Raw genomic sequence first — 23,052 nt, forward strand, 5'->3', positions numbered from 1 at the left:
AGCTGCAAGCTACAGGATTGCACCCTGAGATTTTTTTCTTCATTCAAGTGTTTATAATCAGGAACTTCTGGAAATTCCAGTGACAACTGACTGCCAAGCCCTGACAATGGGTTCTTAAGCTTTGACTATTGCCTGACTGTGGCTTAACAAAGAAAGAATTGTAAAAAACCCTCAACTTTCTCATCCAGTAAATACTGAGATTCAAATACCCATGACAATTTCTTAAGACATTCTTGACATCTTAATGGAAGATTTCCCTTTTCTGTAGCTAAAAAGGAGTAATTTAATACTTTGAGTATCTCAAAAGGGAAGCTCTATCACTTAAGTGGGTTAAGGTTCCAAAGTAGAGCTCTCTCATTTACTGTTTTTCTAGGCAATGTTTTGCATTTAATGTACATCAGTTTACTCCTGTTGCCAGAATGAGAAGATGCCTTGGACTGAAAAACATCAGCACTTAATGCTTCTAGGGGGCATACATACAGAAGCTGAATTTCCTGATGAGACAAAAAGAATTATTCTGAATCATCAGTATATCTTTGAGTTAATAAATATCTTCCACTTTTCCTGACAAACTTTGTCAGAGAGAGATCATGGTGAAGACACCAACTATTAACTCTGTTTGCAGAGAAAATGAAAAGCAAAACTCGGACAACTTCAGAAAAATGGTGACAACCAATAAGAATGTTTTACTTAGATAAAGCAGAGATTAGAGGAAGAAATTACTGTGATTTGGGATTTTCTAACCTTTCTACCCCTCATGAAGCTAGTGGGAAAAATTTGATTCAAAATCACTACCTCAGTAAGTAGTACAGGCCATTCTCTTCCTAGAAGCATAAGCAGGATATTTCTCAAGCCAGCAAAAGGAGGACTAATAACAGAAGAGTTGCCCAATATTATTTAAACTACTTGAGATAAGCCAAAAACCACTGAGCAGCTAGCATCAGCAGACAATCATCTGACTCTGGGATTGAGTAAGCCAATCTTCTGACTCTGAAGCTAGGTTAACATCCAAGGAAGGCCAGGATTTACCAGTGAGACCAGCCTTACCACTAAAGTGCATGGGAATGGACCTCTCAAACCTGAAGTAGCTTTATCGTGGAATGAATCTTCATGAGTTCCTGAAATTTGGTTAAGAGGTCTGATCTGGTTCTCCACCTCCAATAAATACTTCATAAATGTGAGGGTGGACTCCAGAAGACAGGGCTCAAAGGTACAGAGTTTTGTTCCTCAAGTGGTATCACTAGAAGTTATTTAAAAGGTTTGACATATGAAGATAAACGGACTCTTTGAATTTGTCAAACTCTATACTCAAATTATGAATTACATTTGGTTGCATAACTTAAATCCTTTCTATACCTGCTTTAAGATTTCTAAAAAAGGCTTACATTTATATGTATAAACAGTCATCTTTCAAGTTCAACAGAACTATTTTAAAGAATACACACATTCACTTTTTTTCTAAAATAGTTCTTTTATAGTCCAAGAATTATGATTTTGGAGTAGGAATTATTAGAAAATACCTTAAAAATATATTTTCAAAATCTGTAACAAAATAATGACTCAATCTTAATATTAAATTCTTCCAGTACTCATCAATTAAAATACCAGTATTTATCTGTAGAAACAACACAGAAATGCTATAGAATACAAAGAAGTATAAGTACCCATGAAAATATAAATATTTAATGGTATAACTTTAATAAAATTTTTTTCAAATAAATTTAGTCAATAGTTTCTAGGACTTGGCCAGTCTCCACACAATCATATCTGAACTGAGTTGAGCTTCTGCTATTTTCAAGGCAGTTTTCTGGTACAGGGCACCGTTCAGTGTTTGGTTCAAACTCTGCACACTCTCTTCCCGCTCCTTCTGAAGCTTCTTTCTGAATTGCTGGACTCCTTCCTCAGTGTCCAGTAAAGAAGCCAGAGGAGCATTATTGATTTTCTTGCCAGACTCATTCTCCCATGTAAAGCTGTTTCCAGCTTTAGTTTCTTTTAAGAAAAGAGAATTCTTCAAGGTGAGCATTTCCTTTTCCAGAGCCAGTGCTAACTGTTCATTAAGTACTGCTTTGCTTCCAGATCTCAGGAGTTTTACACTGCAGCCTGGAGGGAGAACTCTAGTGAGGCTGTGAAGGCACTGGAACAAGACAGTCAGATTTCTGTAAAAATAAAATTATGATGGTGTCAAAAAAAGTATATTCTCTGTAGTTTCCACCTATCACAGAAATATTCTAGCCAGATAACAGAGCAATCCAAATAAAGATACAGAAAATGCAATCACAGCCCATAAACATGGGGCTCAGTAACTATTAACAAAATGGGTCAAAACTGAATAGTAAAAAGTAAAATCACTTTTCAAAAGGAACAAAAGTCTTACAATTCTACTGATTGATTGCTTAAACATTTCAGTCTTTCCTTTTACATAGAGGAAATCAACTCCTAATTTGAGGAAAAGACTGAACCTCACTACAAAATATTCTTACCAGTTATACCTTTTCTTTTTTATTTTTTAGCTTGAACTCTTCAAAACAGCAACATTTGTCAATATCCCAGAAGTACTTCTTATGTTATAAGCCTTATCCAGCTAAGTCATAAATTGTGGCAGCATTACTAACTTGCCTAACCTGGCTTAGGAAATATTTGTCCAAGAATCTGCATAAGAAAGAACACCAGTCAGACTCTTCAGATCATTTCCTTTTCATAATCATGGTAGATAGGAAATAACCATAGCAGAAACATGTACAATATGAGACTACATTAATATTGCAATACTAAACTAAAAAATTACCTAGTGATAAATTTAATTTAACTTGGGGTTTGTGGTTTGCTTGTTTTTTGTTTTAATATTAATATATAAATATTTATTACTGAAGGGTTTTTTTAAATTACCACACATGGAAGAAAAAATTACAAATAACCTATTATAGTAAGACTAATGTAAATAAAAAGGAATATAAAATTAAGATGCAACAAAATGAAGGGAAGGAATAGTACCAAGAAGGTATTAAGGAGACTAGACTGATTTGTAATTCAATGTTCCAACCTAGACAAAATGAAACAACTCAGTTCAGGTTTTCCCATAGTTCTGATCTGAAAACACGTCTGTTATTGGTGACTGTTACCATATTATCATATTGGCAGCCCAGTGGTTATGATTTTGGCTGCTGTTTATGGTACCAGTAAGAAACAGCAGAAAGATAAAAAAGAGTGTATAGAAGATGAATATAAGCTATACTCTTCAAGTGATTTTACCTGCAAAATATTGTTAGAGCTCCTTCAAATGGATTTTTTAGGGCCCAATTAAAAATTGTACCATGGACAATTCCTGCTTTATGACAGAATATGTTGTCCTGGCATTCTTTAAATGGTGTGCACTCCATTTCTCCCAGTAACCATGAACTGACTGGAGTCAATGTGCAGTCACAAGACACAATTTGAAAGGAGAATCTGACAGACACTGCGAGGACAGCAAGTATATCTTCCATGGAACCTGCAAAAAATACAGTAGAAAAAGGTATTTGAACTAAATATTTTCATCATGCTGCATGCATTAAATGAACTTTGATTTTTTTGGCTCATATTCCCCAGTTTTTTGTGAAGGATTTGCACCTGACTTCAGGCATTCTTTGGGAATTTTCTTCTCACCTAAACTCTTGTCCCTACTTCTGTCAAGTAAAACAGTTGATTAATGGAGCCCCACCAGTACAATGAAAGCTCTTAAGATAAACATCACCTTGCCAAAAGAAGACTAATAATAGCCTGTGATAGTAAGATGACATGTTGGCTTTAGCAGACTGCAAACAATAAAAAAGATATTTCATTACCTGAGTAAAAAGCCCAGTTCAAAATCAATTCAATCAGGAATATTGAAAGAAATGAAAATAAATTACCTTAATATATGTGTAGATGAGGAAGAGCTTCAATTACTTTGGTATTATTTAAGAGGTAGTAGTATGTCAGGAAAAAACTTCTGTATCTAATTAGAGTATCTTATTTATAGAAAAAACATAGGCTTCAGCATTTTACATTCAAACTTATCTTCAAAATTATCCTTTCCAGATACCCTTTATCACCAGTGCTAGCAAAACCTTACAGCAATTCACTAAACATTTTTTCCAGTTTGAGAAATGTTCCATAGTCTGTGCAGCCTGTGTTCAGAGAGAAACTTAGCTGGGCACCACCTAGAGTAAACAGAAGAATTAAATATATATACTTATAAATCCAAAGTATATAAATCCATTTACCTGTACAGTAACTATTATCCCTCAGCATCTTTATTGAATATCTGCCACTTGAAATATCTTCCAGACTTAACAAAATTTTCCCACAGAGTACAGTAATCTTTTTGCTCTGCTGTAAACCATCATTCTGATGGTTTTGCTTTCTGGCATGTAAAAGAACTATGCAGCACACACGATGAAATGCCAGTAGTGGTGGAAGGCTGGTGACAGCAATGACTGTCATTGCTCCATCCAGCTGAATTCTTGAAGATCTCTTAGGAAATTCTTTTCTCAGATCATTCTTGCTATGCAAGTCCAATTTCATCTTTTTTGGAGGAGGTTCAATTTGACTTGAGGAGACTGCCAATGCTGAGAAGGCTTTGTTCAGCTTAATGATTTTACTTTGACACTTGATAATCGGAGAAATCGAAGAGAAGTCTTGATCCATCACTAGGGATAAACTGACATCACTCAGTGACCTGTGAAAATCCATACAATATGACTGCACTCCCAGTTCACATTTCTGCCTTCTGACAAATAACCACAACTCTGCAGAGGTATACAGACATTTAAGACATAAATTCCAATACTATTCCAGATCAAGTCATAGACTTGGCAGAGGCTAAGTCCTTCACATGACTGTTTCATATAAACCAAATATAAAGATTTTTCAAAATGTGGACTGAATTTTTGAAGAGCTTCTAGGAGTTAGACACCTCATTTCAACCAAAAGAATCTAGATGTTTAATTCAGAAAAGTCTACGTAACCTATAAAGATACTATATGACATTTATGGATTTTTTTAAAAGATTTGACTTTCTTTTTAAGAAAAAACTGCAGAAAATATCAATTCTGCCCCTTTGAGGACTAGAAGATCTTCTAGTACTCTATATTTTTATAGATATTCAAACAAAATTGAATGTAGAATAAAATAAAAGGTTTAAGATACTATTACCTTGAACATGCAGCAATTTCCTGAAATGTAAGAAGTACATTATTCATTCAAAAAAGGGCTCTTTCAATGAAATCCTAATATTACTGTTCCAGACCCTCTCTCAATGAATATATTATTCTGTCAATCAATTCAATCTCAAGATGTCAGTGACATTTGAAAGTCTTATGAATGTCTAATTTTCTTTACAGAGAAGTATCACCACCTCATAAATCGATCTATGATATCACTGCAATCTTGCATTAGTAGAAAGCACGAAAACAAGCAATAAAGAATTACTGTGTTGGGGTTGGAGATAAAGCAAGTTCTTTTCTCCACAAACACAGGTTGGTGTACACAGTACTGAACTGGAGCTCAGGAGACCCAGGTTCTGCTGCTGGCCTGTCAGGTAATCTTGGACAAATGCCTTCCCCACAGATCTTTTCTCAACTGTTAAAATGGGGGAGAGGGCTAGATTGCTGCTGGTTTTTAAAATCTGATGAAGGTTTCTGAAGTTATAAAGGAATAAAGCATTTAACTTAAAAAAAAAAAATAAAAGCAAAGGCATCATCATCAAAGCTAAAAGAAGCACACTAAAAAGGCAAAAAACAATCTTTTGCCTCAGTGGCTCTTAAGAGAGGCTGTCAAGAGGATGAGGTTAACTTTACAAGAAAGTTACAGCAATCTGGCAGTTGAGGAAGAATACAGCCACAGCTCCAGCAGAATGGCCAGAGGGCCTAACAGGTCAGCTCCCTCACAGCCACCTGAATGATTTCCAGTGGCATCAGCAGTCTTTGAGCTCAGCCTAACACAGCCTCAGCAACACTGCCTGTGGGAACATGGCTCAAAAGATAAGTTCTGACTCCACCAAAGTTTACATTACACAATTCAGGTTGTAATTTTATATTTTATGTAATCCTCTTTTTTCATACAGTTTCAACTTAGCTCCCTCTCTGTAAGGGAAAGAGACATAAGTAGTATTTACAAGTAGAACTGAGTAATTAAAATAAATGAAACAAATAACTTTAAAGATGATAAAAAACCCAACCAAATTATTTTGAAGGTTTAAGTATTACATGGTTGATTGTTCCACATAATTTACGCAAAATACAAGCTGTGCAAGCATTTTGCTTAGGTACTTGACTGGAAGAGTTCAATTCAAAAGCTAAGTATTAATTAATTGGTAAGAGAATTTAATATACTTTCTTTTGTGCTTCTTGAAGCAAATCAATGAGGAATGGCAAGTAGCTAACAGTAAAGCATCAGGAACCAAGCTAAGACAGACCTTTATTTACAGTACACACTGATGATGTCAGCATTGCTATGTCAACATGGACTACAAAGAGCCATAATTTTTGTCAAAGAAGACTCTTTTACAAAAAGCTTCCAGTAATGTTGCAATTATACTCACACAACTGATTTCTGGCTGTATAATGTGTTTTTCTGCTCAGTGCTAGAGAGCAAGCAACCAATAGCAAAAATACTGACAAAGACACATTTGAAACACTTTATATGCACATGTTCAACATAAGAAAGTTCAAATTTACCACAGAGCTTAACCTACATATTCATTTTCTATAAAACTACCAATGAAATTATGGGATAAGTGTATATACTCACAAATAAAATGATTCAGTTAGCTTTACTCCAACTACCAGGCTGTCACCTGCAACACGCTGCCACAATTCCTCTGTGAAGTGCTCTGGGACTTCAGATGCCGATGATGTCTCTTTACTAAGAGAGTCAGGAGGATTTTCTACATCATCCCAGAGAGAAACAAGGCCTTCCTTACAAAAAAATGTGGTTTTTTAGATAAATTAAGGAGAGATTTTTTTTTTTTTTAATACTGCATTACTTTGTGTTTTACTACAAGTGACTGCTGGAAGAGTTTTTAAGATACATAAAATGAAAGATATATATAAACTAGTTTATTGTCTACAATTAATAGAATTGAATTTTCTTAAAACACATCATATCATCATGTAAAGTACAACTTATTCTCTCCTTGTAAATATCATATGTCAAAATCTTTACCTGTCATACAATTAATTGTCCAAAGATTTAAGGTGCTAGAATTTATATTATTGCATTTAATTGCTCAATATTTTGTTGTGCAAACCCAGAAAATGTCACAACAGTAAGTGAAAGAGATCACCTCCATTTCAATTAAATTAGGTTTCTTTGGAGCAACATATTAAAAAAAGATTTTTCCCAACCTCCATCACCTTCTCAGCCCACAGTTCACTCAGAACCATTATAAAAATCAATTTTGCTCACATGGTTCTATGACAACTCTCTTTTTGTAACGTGTGAGATTACAGACAGATATTCAATACCTAGGCAACTGTGGCAATCAGAACTGTACACTCCCCTCGTGTTTGTCACTAACTCTGTAAGAGGTTACTCCTCCATACCACTCAGTTGTCAGGAGGTATTGTGCACATCAATTTCAAGAAACAACTAAATTTACTCCTAAATACATATACTGGCAAGTTAAGAAAATGAACCAGACTTAAATAGCAGATTAATGAGTTTTGATAGTGGCAACCCCTACAGTCAAAAGGGGTAAGTGGTTGATGGCAGCACCCTCTGCAAATGGCTTGGCAGAATTCAGAAATGATCTGGCCCATCTGCTGCATTTTACCTCTTTTGAGTTTGGTAGAATATGGGTTCTTTCTTCAACAAGATCTATTAATGCTCTGCAAGACTCAAGAATAACCCTCTTTTGGAGTCCTAAATGCTGCTGCAGCTCTCGAACAGAAGTCCAACCCGCCTGTAAAAGATAATCATTAGACTACTGCACATAAGAAAAGATATTAAAGCTATCAAAATATCTTTTCAGCTTTCCATTTTTATGCAAAAATCACAAATAGCATTTTAGCATTTCTAAAAAATGTTCAAGTCATGCTACTCTGTTGTTAAAATATGAATCTCAGAATCTTGGTCCTTCAATAAGAAACTTAGAGTTAAAGATAAATATTAAGGTAAACTTAATCAAATTACATAGATATTCAGATATATTTCCATACATATATTTCTGAGTGATCTCTTTCATTATTAATCCTGCTTCACTTTTTCATGGAAAGCAGTTTCATCGTCTTCTCAAGATTTGTACTGATTATTGGTCAAGTAAATATATTGAAGAGTTGACAGATATACAAGCAGACACAGTTGGCTGTATCTCTGTTAAAAAAACACAATGAAAAAAATACCCAAAAAAAACCAACCAAGGCAAATCAACCAAAAAACCTACAAACCAAGCAGTAAGGAAAAAAAATTATGTCAGCTTCTCAGGTTTTAAGAAAGTTCCTCAAAAGCTATTATCTGGAAAGGAACATCCTGAGAAGTCCAAGTCTCTCAAGGAGAGAACTCAACTTTGGAATGCAAACCCAAACTTCCCTCTTCTCCATCCCCTTAGAAACCCCCCCCAAACATATTGATTTCTCAGGGTCTGGACTGAAGGCACTTGAGACAGTAGTTCGTGTTCAGACTCAAGTGTTTATTATTTCTTATCAGTGAAACAGTCTCACAACCATGAGTTCAGCAGTTTTTCATTAGCAAGGCACAAAATGGCTAACTAACGCTTGTTACAAGGTCTTTTAAGACTAAACTATCCAATTAAGAAAGGACACCTAGATTATTTCCCTTTTAACCCAATAACTGATCCCTGGAAGACAGCAATGTGGACTTTTCTGTCCAATTACAAAACATCACCCAAACCCATGAAGAAGGAAGAAGAAGGTAAAGAAGAAAAATCTGTCTCTACCCTAAAACCTCCATCTTGCTTCATATTTATTTCTATATTCTAAAATACCAAACTCTAAGTTTTCCACCCTGGGATATGGCACACTTCTAACCAACTACACACCATAATCCCAGCACTATCAATCAATTTTGGAATCAATTTTCTTCCCAGCCTTGGGTCAAATGCAGTGCTCTATTGTGGGTCTGTGCCTTTAAACACAGAAAGTTTAAAATTCCCAGCATCTAGGGTTCCAACACAAATACATAACACATATAAATCCATTAAAAGCCTGAATAAAAAAGCAGCTCTTGTAAGTAAAGTGATGTCTTCTGCTCAAGCTGCAATGGCAAAGGACATTTAGACCAACAGCACTCTCATGAAAAGTTTTGCAAAAAAATTGTCACCAATTCAACTGTGAATCTAAGCACCAGATTCCAAGCAGTAATCCAGGGCCAGACTTGACTCAAGAGATGAAAATGAAGATGAGTCTGCAATACCTTCCTAATTTAGGTCATCAGAACACTAAGCCATCATTTACTCCCATTGAAACCAACTCCTGAATAAACAATTGAGAACCAGAAAGCAAATGGAGAAGCAAAGATGTGGAAACAGTCAAAATGGCCAAACATTCACTGCTGTATCCTTGCTAGCCAGTCTGGCTTTTGCAAGCCCTTTTTCTTCCTAAAGCACAAGAAAAAGACCCGAATTCCACCACATAGCAAACTCAAAACTGAGTTGTGTCCCCCTCTGTCACAAGTGACAGGCACATCCTTCCTGCTGTATGCCAAGATGTACTGCAAGCATCAGCAGGAGTTACAGGTTTTGTGCTGTGAAACTAAGAAAATAAAAGTAGATCACCTTAGAAGAGAAAATAAGCATGAACATAAAAACAAGGCAGTCCAGAGCCAAAGACAATAGAGCTGTGAGTAAACCCAGAATTAACAGTCCTTACAAAACTGCCAAGTAATGGGGGGAAGAACAGACCAGTGGACATAAAGACACTTCTTTATTTCTGCCAAAACAATCAACTAAAACCACGAGAAACCCTGTAACCTCAGCTGTTGCAATGGAACTGTAATACTCTGCCAAAGAATGTCTTCTTCAGAAGATACCAAAACACAAGTAAAAAAAATTCAAAGGAGAAAAGGCTGGATTCAGGCCCAAAATAGTGTATATAAAATAAATACAGAACAATTCAAAATTGCTCAAGCTGATCTATTTTTCAATTTCACTGCCTGCAAAATGCAGTTTATATATATATTACTATGTATAACTTAAACACAACTTACTTATCCAGTGGACTATAATTCATTCCTGCCAAAGTTCTCATGTGGTTAAGAAAACAGCTGTGCAGATTTAAAACAAGGGTTAAGCAACAAGGATGCAAAAAGGGCTGCATCTGCTATTTTATCTTGCTCTAAAACACAAGATTCCATGGAGACTGTGAAAACTTGATTTGATTGCAAATTTCTAGAACACCTGAATTTTGATGATAAATATCAAGAGGCACCACTTCAAGACTAAATAACCTTTGAAAATTCCCAAGCTAAGCAGAACCCATGCAGTATTGCTTCAAAACAAGCATCCTTGAAATTCAATTATATATCAGATTATAAAAACCAGCAAGAGTACTTCACTGTTCAGCAAATATAATACAGAACAATGGGGATTTCAACAAGTTAGCAACAGTGAGGTTAAAAAGAAATATCTGCACCTATTTCCAAATTCATAAGCTTGACAACTTCAAAAATTTACAGCATTAAAACACAGTAAATTTCCAACTGCTTACAATGCTTGTGCTAGCACATGGCTTTGAAAATTAGAGATTAAAAATATCTAAAAGCACAGAAATGTTAGGTCTTGGGAATGATTCTGTGTCTGTGAGAACTATATCAGCACACAATAGATAAAATATACAACCAGTGGCTTGTTTCCAGCAGAACCAGTAGTAAGTGCAAACCAGATAATTAATTTCATCCTGAGACACATTCACAGAGCTCTACAGCTGGAAGGCAGTTGGTGTATTGAAAGGACAAAGTTATGGAACATAGAATGTACAGCTGTCAATGGCAGGGTGGACAAGCTCATTAGATTTGTGGAAGGAGCAGCCAATAAGAAACAGAAACTACTTTCTGCTTTGGAGAAGAGGAAAGTAATGTAATGAGTAGGGCAAGAATGCAGCAGTGAAGTCAGTTTTAAAATATGACTGTCAAAAAAGAAAAAAAATGAAGAAACAGAAAAAGATGCATTTGGAAGGAAGACTGCACTTCTGTTAAAGCCAACAGGCCTCTAACATGCAAGCTGTAAAACTGTAGAATTGAAAGGGACTTCAAGAGGTCTTCAAAATTAATCCAGCCTCTCTTTTCTTGGCCTTCTAGGAGGGAAAAAAGCATTTTGTCCACTGTTATCCAAACAGCTTTTATCTTTTGGATGATGTACTTTGGATATCTTGTTTGTTATTAGAACTAGAAAAGTCTTCTTTTTCAGTCTTTTCTTAATATGTCCTCCTTCTATTTATTTATTGATTGGTAAACTATTACCAATTCATTTGCTTCATTTTTAAAGCCTTGAAATAAAACTGCCACAATACCCTACTATGTTTTCACTAATTCTCAAGTGACAGGAATAATTACCTCATATCTAGTCTTTAAAGCACACTTAGCAAATTAACAATAGCCTCACATCCTTGACTCAGTATGAAATTCATGTTCTCCCCTAAAGCCTTTTTTCCTTAAATGATCTTCCTATTTGTCAATTATTACCCATTTGATAGAGGCTAATATACACACTGCAAAAGCACTCACACTGGTGAGTATGTTGCATGGGAAATGCCCAAGCTTCCCCCAGTTTGTTTTATAAATTATTCTAGTTAAAAGAAGGATACATTTTAGCTTTATCTATAGTACATCTCAAAACTATCCTTATAAAACCACTAGTAACAGGACCATGAACATCAGAGGTGGTGAAATAACCACTGTCACCAATTGTGCAAATGCACTCACTGGGAACCTGCCACTACATGACCTGAAAGTTCTTTATGTAATGGGGAGCAAAAGAAGCAAACCTTTCTATTTTTTAAAGCTGGTATTTAAACATGAGTAAAATGACTGCTAAGGAGCTCTGATAAGACAGCTTCAGCATTATCTCAAACTTTTAATTAAAATTAAGTTAGACCACTACAATTACTTAAATGCACTTATAACAACTGAGAGACCTGAAACACAGATTACTACTGATTCAAGTAAAAATACTTAACCATGTTGACCTTTTCCCTGAACCACTTCTTCAATAATAACAGTATCATTAGCCTCACCCTCTAGATAATGCAATGATACAGAACAGTAATTTACAGAAAACATGGAGGCAGAACTGTTGAGTACAAACCTGTAATCTTGTTTCAAGGGCTCGGACAGTAAGCAAACCATTCTCTTGCAATCCTTCTGCAGCAGGAACATCATGTTTATAATTGATACCACTCTGAATGAGAAAAAAACAAATCAAAACCCTGAATGAATTAAAAAGCTGAAAGTAAGGTACAGGCCATTACACAGCATTATAAAAATCTGGAAGAAAATACAACAAGCCAGGAGAATCACACTATGTCTTTTAAAAATCCTATTTTCTGAAAGCAATTAGAATTTGATAGTACATACTGGAAAGACTCAATTATGAGAAGATGATTAACAAGCACTATGGCCTTAATTAAATTAAGGTTCTTAGCCAAAAGGTAACCATTGTGGCAAAACTATTATGTATGTAAAGCATTTTCAGCTGCATTAATTTCCCAACAGAATGTTGATACAATCACAGAAGCAAAATAACATCTTCAGATAATTTAAGATTACAGCAGGGAATATTGTATTCAAACTTCAGGGCATTTCACAGCACACATCCAATTTCACTTTGCATCAATACTTTAATGATTTGTTAAGATTTTCTTAATTTAGTAAGCACAGACTGAGTAGCTGAGAAAAGGCAAGCTCAACTTACTGCATAGTTGACCTCCCCAAGATCTGTTATTTTGAATGTACTTAACACGTCTGTATTGGAGTCATCCTTAAAAAGCAGTAACAGCTGCTCACTTCCAGAGCCAATAAAATCATCCACCAGAACACATTTCACTTTTTGCCATTTGGAAGCCACCTACAGTAGAGGAGGTTTTAAAACACGTTTATTAGAATAAATCTTGTATTTGAGATCTCATTTTGGTGAAGCTTGCTTGCCATTGAGAGAGAGCCTATTCAGTTGCGTGAAATACAATAATAATATTTAGAAGTTTCAAGCTCTCACCCTCACCTCATCATTTTGAGCCTATGTAACTCTGGGAAAACCTGGAAAGTGATCTTTAAAGAGAAATTAGCCATTTCTCTTTAAAGATCACTTTCCAGATTACAGGTTACAGATAAGATGACAACTTTTCAATATATTCAAACAGCTGAACAGCTGAATGTTGTAACATTTATTTAGAAGCAGTAATACTTGGAGATAAGTTAAAAGCACTGTACCTTTGATATTGAGAAACATCTTTGTTCCACAAGAGACTTAACTATGTTTGAAAGTTAAAGACAATTTTTTATAATAGTGCCAGCAACTAAATAGTACAAATTTTTATTTCCTGATTTACAAAAGTCTTCCTGTCAGACTACTACAAAAACATAGCAGAAACTCTGTCTCTCCTAATTTTAAGAAACAATAGTAAGGCCTTTTCCTGTCATTTTCATAAAAATAACATTTTCTAGAAACAACATTTTGTTATTAGGAATTAAGACTCAAAAAGCTTTGATGTTTCACTGAGCAGTTTATACTTTGCAATGATACGAGGCTACTTCTAACACAAGTCATCCAGGCACACTCATAACTGCCTAACAACTTCAAGTTTTCACACTATGCAGTTTTCAATTAACAACAGAAGCTTTGGTCAGATTCATAAATGTATTACTAAACGAGAGAATACTAGCTTAATTTTCAGACATACAAGCAAGCAATGGAAGCAAAACAATGTCATACTTTACACAGGCTATTTTACCAGCAGCAACAATAATAAACAAACAAGAAATCTAAAGAACTTAAACATGCAGGTTTTTTTAGTTGCAGGGCTTTTAATAAGACAATATATAGAAAAAAGACCACAATAAAATGGAGCTGTCTAAAGCCAACAGTACCTGTAAGCTGTCTCTCCTCTGTACAACACAGCTATTTCCAGAGGCAAAAGACACAGCAAATAGCAAATCACTGCTGCTGGTTACAGCTGGTTTTACTGAACATGGATTTTCGTAAGGAAGCTCACAAACACCTTTAGGGGCACCATTTTGGAACCAAATGAGCTGGTTCTTGTGGGTTATGGCAACAAGTGATATTCGGAGCTGTTTCCTCAATCTCTCACTCCTGCAGATGTAGGCAGAAGACACCACTCTGCTGTAGGCATGAGGCATGAAGCAGGTGCCACTCAGAAACGTCTGTGATTGAATTGCATATCCAAAGAACTCACTGCCCCAGATGGCTCTGTCTGAAACAGAAAACCCATCTGGGTCTTTGGTCTCTGGCAGGCAAGCAGTTCTTATCCCTAAGACAACCGTGCCTTCACCCACAATTTCACCTGTCCACACCACACAAGAAAGATGAACAGGAGCACTTTGAACCACACAGGTGTTGGAAGAGATGTAGAACAGCTTGTTGGCATGTCTCCACAACAATGATGGGCCAGCAAACAACCTGATGTCTTCTTTCAACTCATAATCCAATTTAAAATAAAAGGACGGCTCAAATTGGTTCGAACTGTGAAGCAACAATAAAAAGTATTTGATACTGTTCCGTTTTTGCTTCTTCATCAAAATGCAGGGAAGAATAAGCCCTGTTCTGGAATCTGTTGTGCAGCTACAACAAACCATTTCAATTTTTGAGTGACTGGCTCCCATGCTGAATGCTCCAGAAGACTTCTGAACAAACAGCTTAGTGTCTCTGTTGAACGCCATCCTCCTGACACATAAATTCATTGTTTTATTATCTGCTTCCTCTGCATGCTTTGGATTTGACAACTGAAACACAAGGACTTCACCATTGTAGGACAAGAATTGATCTTGCTCACCCAGAAGCATCTTGATTTAACTTTATGTATATTCCTCTACAAGAAAATCGTGTGTCCCTATTTCTGTCAGTCTTATTTCTTTGTGGAAATTTTAATCTTTCTGGACATTTTCCACCTACAAAAAGCAAATAAGAAAAAAAAATTAAATTGTTTTGGGATGAGATGAACTGAGCCTTAAGAATAACCATGCATTGCAAAGCAATAACACAGAAAAATTTGAGAATGAAGCCAGTATGTGCTTTAATCTCACAGATTAATAATGAAGTTAAACAACTTTGTACTGAGAGATTTAAGTAACAGAAACATTTCAGAAATGTTCCTTTACCAAAGTATGAATTCTGTGTTATGAATTCGACAGCTCCACAGTGTAATATAAATGGACAGAAACCAAGCCACACACTCACAATTCGTGTAATTCTATTGAAGAAGCCACAAATATACTGAGCAGACTGGAAAGTAACTGTGCTTTGAGTTCTGAAATTCAAGAGCCTTCTCTCGGGTGTAGTGCTTGTTAACAGCTATAATTTATTTTCTGTTAAAATTATAAGGCCTCAAAGGAGAAAGTTCTCTGAAGAACCATCCAGTCATTCTGCGGCCAAGCAGACTCCCTCCCTCTCTCCCTCCTCGCCCAGAGAAGGCCCCGGGGACCCCGAGGGAACCGCAGCCGTCTCACCAAGCTTCACTCAACTTGCAGGACCCGCAGCGACGCCCCTCGCCCGGCTCAGGCTGCGATACCGCCCGCTCCCACACAGAGACCGGGTACAGACAACGGCAGCGACCGCGGGCTCGGCGCCGGCAAAGCCGTGACGCGGTTCCCGGCGGGGCCTCTTCGGGCCGGGCCGGGCCGGGCCGGGCCGTTCCTAGCGGTGCAGTGCCGCGGTTCCCGGCCGGCGGGGCCCCTTGAGGCAGTGCCGCGGTTCCCGGCCGGCGGAGCCCCTTGAGGCCGTGCCGCTGCTCCCAGCCGTACGGGCAGGGTCGCGGTTCCCAGCCGGCGAGCCCGCTCCGAAGCTCCCGCCTCGGGGAGCATGACGGGAGCGCGGGCGGGGGTGGGGCCACCGCGAGGGGCGGGGCCGGGCGGGGCCTGCCGGGCTCGGGTCCCGCTGAGGCCCCGCCCCCCGGGCGCCGCTCCATCCCCTTTTCCCGCCGCTCCTCGCGCTGCCGGAGCCGCCTCAGTGCGGGCGGTGCGGGTGGACCCGCTGGATCATGGCTGAGGTGAGTCCCTGCGCCCCTGCCCCTTTACTGCTGCCTTTCTGCCCGCCTGGCTGGTGTCCTCTCCCTAGGCGCTGCCCGCAGCCGCTCGGCGCTGGTGGTCTGGTGGGGCGGGTGGCCGGGGCCTGCCGTACAGGTGAGGGTCTGGGGCTGTCTGGGGCCCCGGCCTTCCCCTTTCTTTCACGGCCCTCCTGTTCCATGTTTCCTTTCAGCAGCGACAGGATAAGGGAGCGCTGATAAGCGAGACCCGGAGGCGTTTCGAGGCGGAGTACCTGCCAGGTGAGTAGGGGGCGGTGGGTGCGGGCTCTGGGGCATGTCCGCTGTCACTTTTCCTCTCGGAGCTCTGGGTATCCTGCTTTCCCAGGTCTGGGAACGCCTGTGTTTTTTCACAGAATCGACTGGGTCGGAAAAGGCCTCTGAGATGTTCGAGGCCAACCTGTGACTGAGCACCTGTCAGCCAGCCCACGGCCCTGAGTGCCACATCCAGTCTTTCCTTAAACACCTCCAGGGATGGTGACTTTGCCACCTCCCTGGGCAGCCCCTGCGACTATCTAATCACTCTTTGTGTTAAGAATGTCTTCCTAATGTCCATCCTGAACTTGCCCTGGCACAGTTCGGGTGTCTGAGTCCATGGAAGGGTACGGTGCACAGCAGGTTTCTGTGCTGGCTCTCGGTGCTGGGTTGCTGTGTTGGGGCAAAGCTCTTGGTCCTTTTCTCTTGCAGGTGTGTTTGGCTGGTGGGAGAGTGTGGCCTGGGACATTGCTGTGCTTGGTGTTCTCTGAACATAAAACATGTCAGGGAGGGGGGAATGGAGGAATTCTGACCTCACCGAGTTTGTCAAAGGAAGAGTTGTTTTTCTGGAGTAACTTGCACTTGAATTTCATGCAGGCCATAATTAAGGTCATGCTGCATGTCCAACTCGGTTCTTAAGTGCAGGTGCATTTGAATTTGTAAATGAAGGGCAGGAGATGCTGGGATGCCTAGGGGAGAGGGAAGACTGGAGTAAGCCTGGAGTGGTTTCTTTTAATTTCAAGGTTGATTTGCATTGCTTATGTTGGAGGAATGTAGAGTATGCTAACAATTGTAGTAAACAGTATGTTGCATTGGGAAACATTGTGTATGTTTCATTTAGTAGAGACTTTCCACTAAAAACGTTCTTCTGTGCAATTTTTAGTACAAATACAGTGAAAGTCCCCTAGTTGTGTTACCTGCATCTCCTTTAATATGAGCCTCAGTTCTGCAAACAAGTGCCTTGCTTTGATGTTTCTGATCAGAACTATTGAGGTTACCTTGCTATCTATCACTTTTATGTAAGGGTTATGTGCTTCTTCATTGTAGTGGGCTAGCACATGCTTTTGGAAAACTTTGAAGGTCTTGAGGGTGGTACAACTTTGTCTCATATGGTTGCTCTGCTAACTTTCATAAAGGAGACTACTTTGGCCTTGGTTAGAGATGACCTTTATTTCTGATGACAAAATTTAGAAAGTCTTGAAGTAGAGAGAGCTTATTTTACCATTTGATATTTCTAAATGAATAAAAATACCTTCTTCTGCCTCTTAATGTTTTCAATTAGTGTATATTTTTATATTGTGGGTGATTCAAGTTGCTTTGTATTCTATTATCCCAGAGTCACACTCATAAATAATTATTTCAGAAAGCCTAGGACTGCTCTGGGACAGTGGTTGTGGAAAAGGGGTATTACTCTTTCTGTTCATCTGCTGCTTAAGATCTTGGAATTCCACAAGTTTCTCTAGTTGTAATGATGTCTCTGTTGGGCTGGTGGATACAGCCATTAAATGACTGAATACTGTTGCAAGGTAAGCTATAATCCTATTTGCAGTATTTTGAACACTTTTTCTCAGTAAGCCCATTTTTGGGTCATGGTTTTAGGCTCTTGGCCCTCTCAAGAAAATAGGATTAAGACTTTTTTTGAGTTTGCATTGCTAAGATTCTGCCACAAATTTAGGAACGCCACAAGCAAATTAATGTTCTCATGACCACAACCAAGAGTGAAAACCACAGGATTTTAATTTTGTACTGGTCTATCAGCCTTGACTGTGTGGGTTCTAAAACATATTATTTTATGCTTCTTAATCAAAGGAATGTGGGGCTGCATGTATGCAGACACCCTCAACCTGTGACTTAGGGTGTAAAGGTGCGAATGATTGCTTCATACCCAGGAATTTTAGTCTGCTTTCAAAACTAAGGGCACTGTCAGGCTACACTGAGAAGCTGATCCTTCCTGTAAAGTTTAGTGTGGTCATAGAACTGTGGGCCTCTACAGAGCAAACTTTTTTCTGTTCACTGGTAAGCTGCAGGTGTTAAAGTTGGAGAAAAGTTTTCAAGCAGGGGTTTTTTTTGTGTGTGGTTTTTTTTTTCTTTTTTTTTTTTTTTCCCTGGAAGTTACACTGCCACTGTTTTGTTTTCCCTGTGGGGAAAACAATGTAACTGGTTATTCTAGAAACACAGTAATTCTGATCATCAAAGATGATGTGATTCTCTCATATTCTGTAACTCATAGTTACTAGTTTCCCTCCCACCCCTCTTCATGCAGGAAGATTTCGTAATGGTCAAAAGTGCTGTGATGGCCTTTACAGTAATGTTTACTTTTGCTATGAAATGAAAACCTAGAGGGTCTTTGTAATCTTACTTTTTGATTGAAATTATTTATTGGCAGAATACAATTTTTAGATTAAAGTAGAATCTACAAAAATACATTATATAGCTGATTCAGAAAAGTCTAATATTCCAACATGTATTATAATTATTATAATAACAATAATATGCTGTGGTCTTGATAATTTTCATGGTGGGAAAAGTTCTGTTCAGCAATTGGAAGCACCATAAATCTGGGGTTTTTTTTAATTATACAGTTGTTTCATTTATGTGACAAAATCAGAAGATGCTTTTGATAGTCAGATACAGTGTGAAAGTGTCAGAGAACCTTACTGGTTCACTTTCCCAAAATTTGGAGGAGAACTTTCTTGCTGAAGTAATTCAGCTAATTTGGCCATTGAAGTGTTCTAGAAGGAAAACTTGGCCACTGTTGGATCTTATCTGCAAAACAATATTTATTATTAACTGAAATCTTGTGGTGGTTTTTTCCTCTTCAGTTAACTTTCTAGCTGGATTCCAAAGGCAACTTCAGTTCTTGTGAGGAATGTGTGTCCCAATAATGAAACCCTTGTATTTAAAAGGTTTATCTCCAATAGTGTCCCTGTTAGTCCAATAGACTGGCAAGCGCTGTCTGATGTGGTAGGCAGACGGCACTTTGTCTTCACTGGTTTTGGGCCTAATTTTTGTTTTGCCTGTTTAGAGTCTTTGTGAGAGTTGGTGATGTAAATGGTTTTACTGGTGAAAGGAACAATGAAAACAAAAGATTTTTTTTCTAGCACTGACTGGCACTAACAATGTTTTCTAGCAAACAAGCATGTCTTTTTCTATAGTGAATTTCCATTCCTTAGAGGATTTCTAAAATTAGCTCTTATTTCTGGGCTGTTACTTTCTATTTTAATGTTACAGTGGAAATTATTTACAATCAAGTCGTGTTTGATTTTTTTCAGTAAGCTAGTTTTGTTCGTATTTTGTTTTGTATATTAACTGTTTCTAATTGCCTGTGATTTCCTGGCAATCCCCACTTACATCCTTTTCCTTTCTCCTTCAGGCAAATCTTAATTTTCAGAAAAGATTTTGCAAGAGGGATTTTCCATCCTTCCAGTGTAAAGGATTAAATTTCACCATGACTTTCTTTAAGCCAGTAGCAAAGGTGTTTTGTTAATCATATGGGCTGATGGCAAATAAATTTTTAGGCATGTGGGACACCCTTAAAAATCAGTGCTAAGACTGTTGAAGAAGACTCTTAAGTAATGTTTTGCATACTTGCATGTCTTTTTATGCTCTGAAAAGTCTGTTTCCCCTGGTTCTTAGCTTTCAGGCTGAGACTGGTGGAAGGATAAGATGGGAAGCATACTTTCAAAAAAATCTCTGTAACATTAATGATCGAGCTTTATGTTGAAAGCGGTCTTTGTCACTGACAGTGTTCTGCTTTGCTAAAAGTTTATCTCACTTTGTGAATGCAGATATTTGTCTATTGCTGCTTGAGGTATTGAAATAATTCCTTATTAGATGGAAATAGTATTCAGTTTGTTCCTCACCCTTGTTCCTTTCTGGCTACTGACCTTCTTAAATTGTTTCTAGTCTTGCTGATTTTCTCATGTAGCAACTGAGGGCACGTACTTGAATTGTTACTGTACTTAGTTTAATGTTTGACATCAACAGCCAATTAAAATGGGTGTCCTCTTTGGTCAAAGTCAGAGAAATGATTGTGACCATTTTAGACCAAGAATTCTTGGCTGGAATAGCTTCAAGACAGTAGTTAAATGAATCTCTTTGTGTAAAGTAACCCTTGACATACTTTTCTGAGTTGCTTTTTTTCTCTCTGCTTTGTACAATACAGTTTTTGGGTTTGTTCTCTATTACAAGATATTCAGTTGCTGTCCCTACTTAGCTTTATGTATGGGTTGTTCTGTAGCACTACTTTTCTAGATAAGAGTTTTTTTTTAAGGGAGAGGTCATTCAGGTTTTTAATTCTGAACTTCTTTGGATTAATTTAGTGTGTGACTCAGCTGTGCTGCCTAGTTTTGAATCCTGTAGTTATTCTTCTATATTCCTGCTGAATATTCTCAATTGTATTATTTTTCCTAAAGCATAAACACTAGAAGAAAACACAACAGCACAGCACTGTTCTGGTAATCACAGAATAAATCAAGTTGGAAGGAGCCATAGTGGCTTGTCTGGTCCAGCCTGTTCAAGCAGGGTCATCTTGGAGCACAGGGGACAGGTTTGCATGCAGTCAGTCCTTGGATGACTCCACACCCTCTCTGTGCAATCTGTTGCAGGGCTCAGTCACACACCATGAAGAAGTTCTCCCTCATACTCAGTTGGAACTTCCTGAGCATCTGTCTTTGCCATTGCCTCTTGCCCTGTTGCTGGGCACCACTAAGAAGAGCCTGGCCCCATCCTCTGCCACCTCCCTGCAGATACTGACAGACATTGATGAGGTCTCCTCTCAGTCATCTCTTCTCAAGGCTGAAGAGGCCCAGCTCTCTGCGCCTGCTCTCCTCAGAGAGATGCTCCAGTCCCTTTATCTTCTTTGTAGCCCTCCATTGGACCTGCTCCAGAGGCTCCTGGCATAGAAATTGGATGGCAGTGAAAAAAAGAGTAACATGAAGAAAAGGGATTTTACAATTTGTGCCTCAGAAAACTTAATGAAATTTTTTAGTGAAAGTATTGCAGTGAAATTTGTGTCTATCTAGTTATGTGTAATTCTGCAGTTGTTTTCAGAGCTGTTCTCTGATGTTACAGAAGATTATTTATGTTGAAACATAGTAATTAAGTGGTAGAGTGTCAATGTGCTCATGGAAAGGACAGAAGTCCTCACTAAAGCAAAAAAAAAAAAAAAAAGGCAAGTAATAAAAGCATTTTGTCTTCTTCCAGTCTTTTCTCTTGACCTCAAATGCCCAATGATAAAATGGCAGTGACTTTTACCAACTATTTTCAAAATAAGGTTGAATACCTGGTCAGTTTTGTTCACTCAAATTTTCCTGAAGAGCTTTCAGCTAAAGGAATAAAGAGGGTTAATAATGGCCACATCTCCTTGCTACTGCCACTCCCTTATGTGTAACTTGTAATTTGGCAGATTATGCTTTTTCTTGCTTTCTTGGATCTGAGCCTTGCTTAGTTTCTACAGTGTTCTGCGTCAGTGGAAAAGTATTGCAGCACCCAGTTTTGCCTCTTCCATGGCTGTGGAACTATTCTATGATACAGAAAGGTTTGATTGTCTTGGGCTGAGGGAGCAACCAGGTTTCCAAGCCTCTGGACTATGAAATGTTATACAAAAAGTCTGGCACTGCTGCCACACGCGGGATTTTCAGTAGCCCTTTCTGAACAGAAATATCTGCTAGTGCTGTTCCTTGTGTTACCTTTGGGGTGAGTGCTGTGTGTTCCAAATACCTTATGAAATTCTGTTCATTTTGGACTCAATTACAGAGCTGTCTCTCTTCATGAGGGGAGGGTGACTAAACTTAGTGTCTCAGTGAAGAAGCAAGCACCTAATTTTCCTTTGAGAAAAGCATCAGTATATGGTTACGGGTATCTAAATGGGTAGGCTTGGAGATTGTCTGAGGTAAGTTACTACAGTTTATAGTTCCACCTGAATTTCCATTTGGGTACCCCTCAAATATTGTTTCTTTTTTGGCCTCTTAGTTGTGCAGGATGTATTTAAATTTTTAAAATAAGAACTTTAATAAAGATCTTATTTTATTTCAACTAATTCTCATTTAACTCCGGAAGTTTCTAATAATATAGTAACTGCACCCAAGTGTTCCATGAGTGATTTAAAATAGAAACATTCTGATTATTTCACAGTATATTTTGAAAACAAGTTTCCAGATGTCTGTAGAATTACGCGGCATGTACAGATTTGAAGAGGAATTCCTCCTCTGAACTGACACATTTTCAATCAGTGGGTTCTTGGAAGGGATCCATCAATTTTATATCACTCTGCTTTTTGTGTGTGACATAGGACACCTTTGTTTTGGATTCACATTCTTATTCTAAATTTTACTTATTTTGTAGCAAAAATTGGATCAAGCAGGTAAAAGTCATATAGTAATCAGTACTCAGTACTGTTCTGTCAGTCTCAAGTTAACCTGATTCAAATACTGGCATTCTGCAAGTACTTGTGGATGTAGAACTTGAATAGTTGTTTCCCCTGGTTTTAGGGTATATTGTAGCATTTTGTAAATTCAGATTATGTGTGTCTTTTTGAGAACTTAGTTACAGAAGAGAGGGAAAGATGCTTTTT

At 38.1% G+C, this 23,052-nt stretch overlaps 2 protein-coding genes across 4 annotated transcripts in view; one reads left to right on the forward strand and one right to left on the reverse strand.

Annotated features, from left to right (window-relative positions):
* Nucleotides 1–748: 748 nt before the first annotated feature.
* On the reverse strand, nt 749–16,005 carry FANCB (FA complementation group B). 2 transcript variants are annotated; one of them, XM_009089669.4, is made up of 9 exons: nt 15,652–16,005; nt 14,056–15,093; nt 12,884–13,036; nt 12,278–12,370; nt 7,793–7,921; nt 6,769–6,935; nt 4,242–4,696; nt 3,250–3,487; nt 750–2,156 (listed from the first exon to the last, which is right to left on the reverse strand). In XM_009089669.4, exons 2-9 carry the CDS (start codon nt 14,986–14,988, stop codon nt 1,736–1,738), a joined length of 2,589 nt encoding a protein of 862 aa, XP_009087917.3. In that variant the 5' UTR covers nt 14,989–15,093; nt 15,652–16,005; the 3' UTR covers nt 750–1,735. The 2 variants fall into 2 exon arrangements, with proteins under 2 accessions (XP_050833814.1, XP_009087917.3); XM_050977857.1 differs by lacking the exon at nt 15,652–16,005 and having other exon boundaries at nt 749–2,156; nt 14,056–14,992.
* Nucleotides 16,006–16,052: 47 nt separating this feature from the next.
* Nucleotides 16,053–23,052, forward strand: part of MOSPD2 (motile sperm domain containing 2) — a 32,339-nt gene continuing 25,339 nt past the window's right edge. Inside the window, exons 1-2 of one of the 2 annotated variants that reach the window (XM_009089670.4) lie at nt 16,053–16,190; nt 16,400–16,466. In XM_009089670.4, the coding sequence (XP_009087918.1) occupies nt 16,182–16,190; nt 16,400–16,466 (76 nt within the window). In that variant the 5' untranslated portion in view covers nt 16,053–16,181. The remainder of the gene's footprint in view (nt 16,191–16,399; nt 16,467–23,052) is intronic. The other variant, XM_018913562.3, reaches the window with a different exon arrangement.

Source organism: Serinus canaria, chromosome 1 (assembly GCF_022539315.1).
Source record: "Serinus canaria isolate serCan28SL12 chromosome 1, serCan2020, whole genome shotgun sequence".
Lineage (NCBI taxonomy): Eukaryota > Metazoa > Chordata > Aves > Passeriformes > Fringillidae > Serinus > Serinus canaria.

Excerpts from the sequence above, each read along its gene's own strand:
- FANCB (XM_050977857.1), bottom strand. The coding sequence starts at position 14,988 with ATGCTTCTGGGTGAGCAAGATCAATTCTTGTCCTACAATGGTGAAGTC. Across the intron at positions 7,922-12,277 it reads CCCTTGAAACAAGATTACAG|GCGGGTTGGACTTCTGTTCG; the intron begins GTTTGTACTCAA and ends TATCTTTTACAG. Across the intron at positions 3,488-4,241 it reads GGATAATAGTTACTGTACAG|GTTCCATGGAAGATATACTT; the intron begins GTAAATGGATTT and ends TATTTTTTGCAG.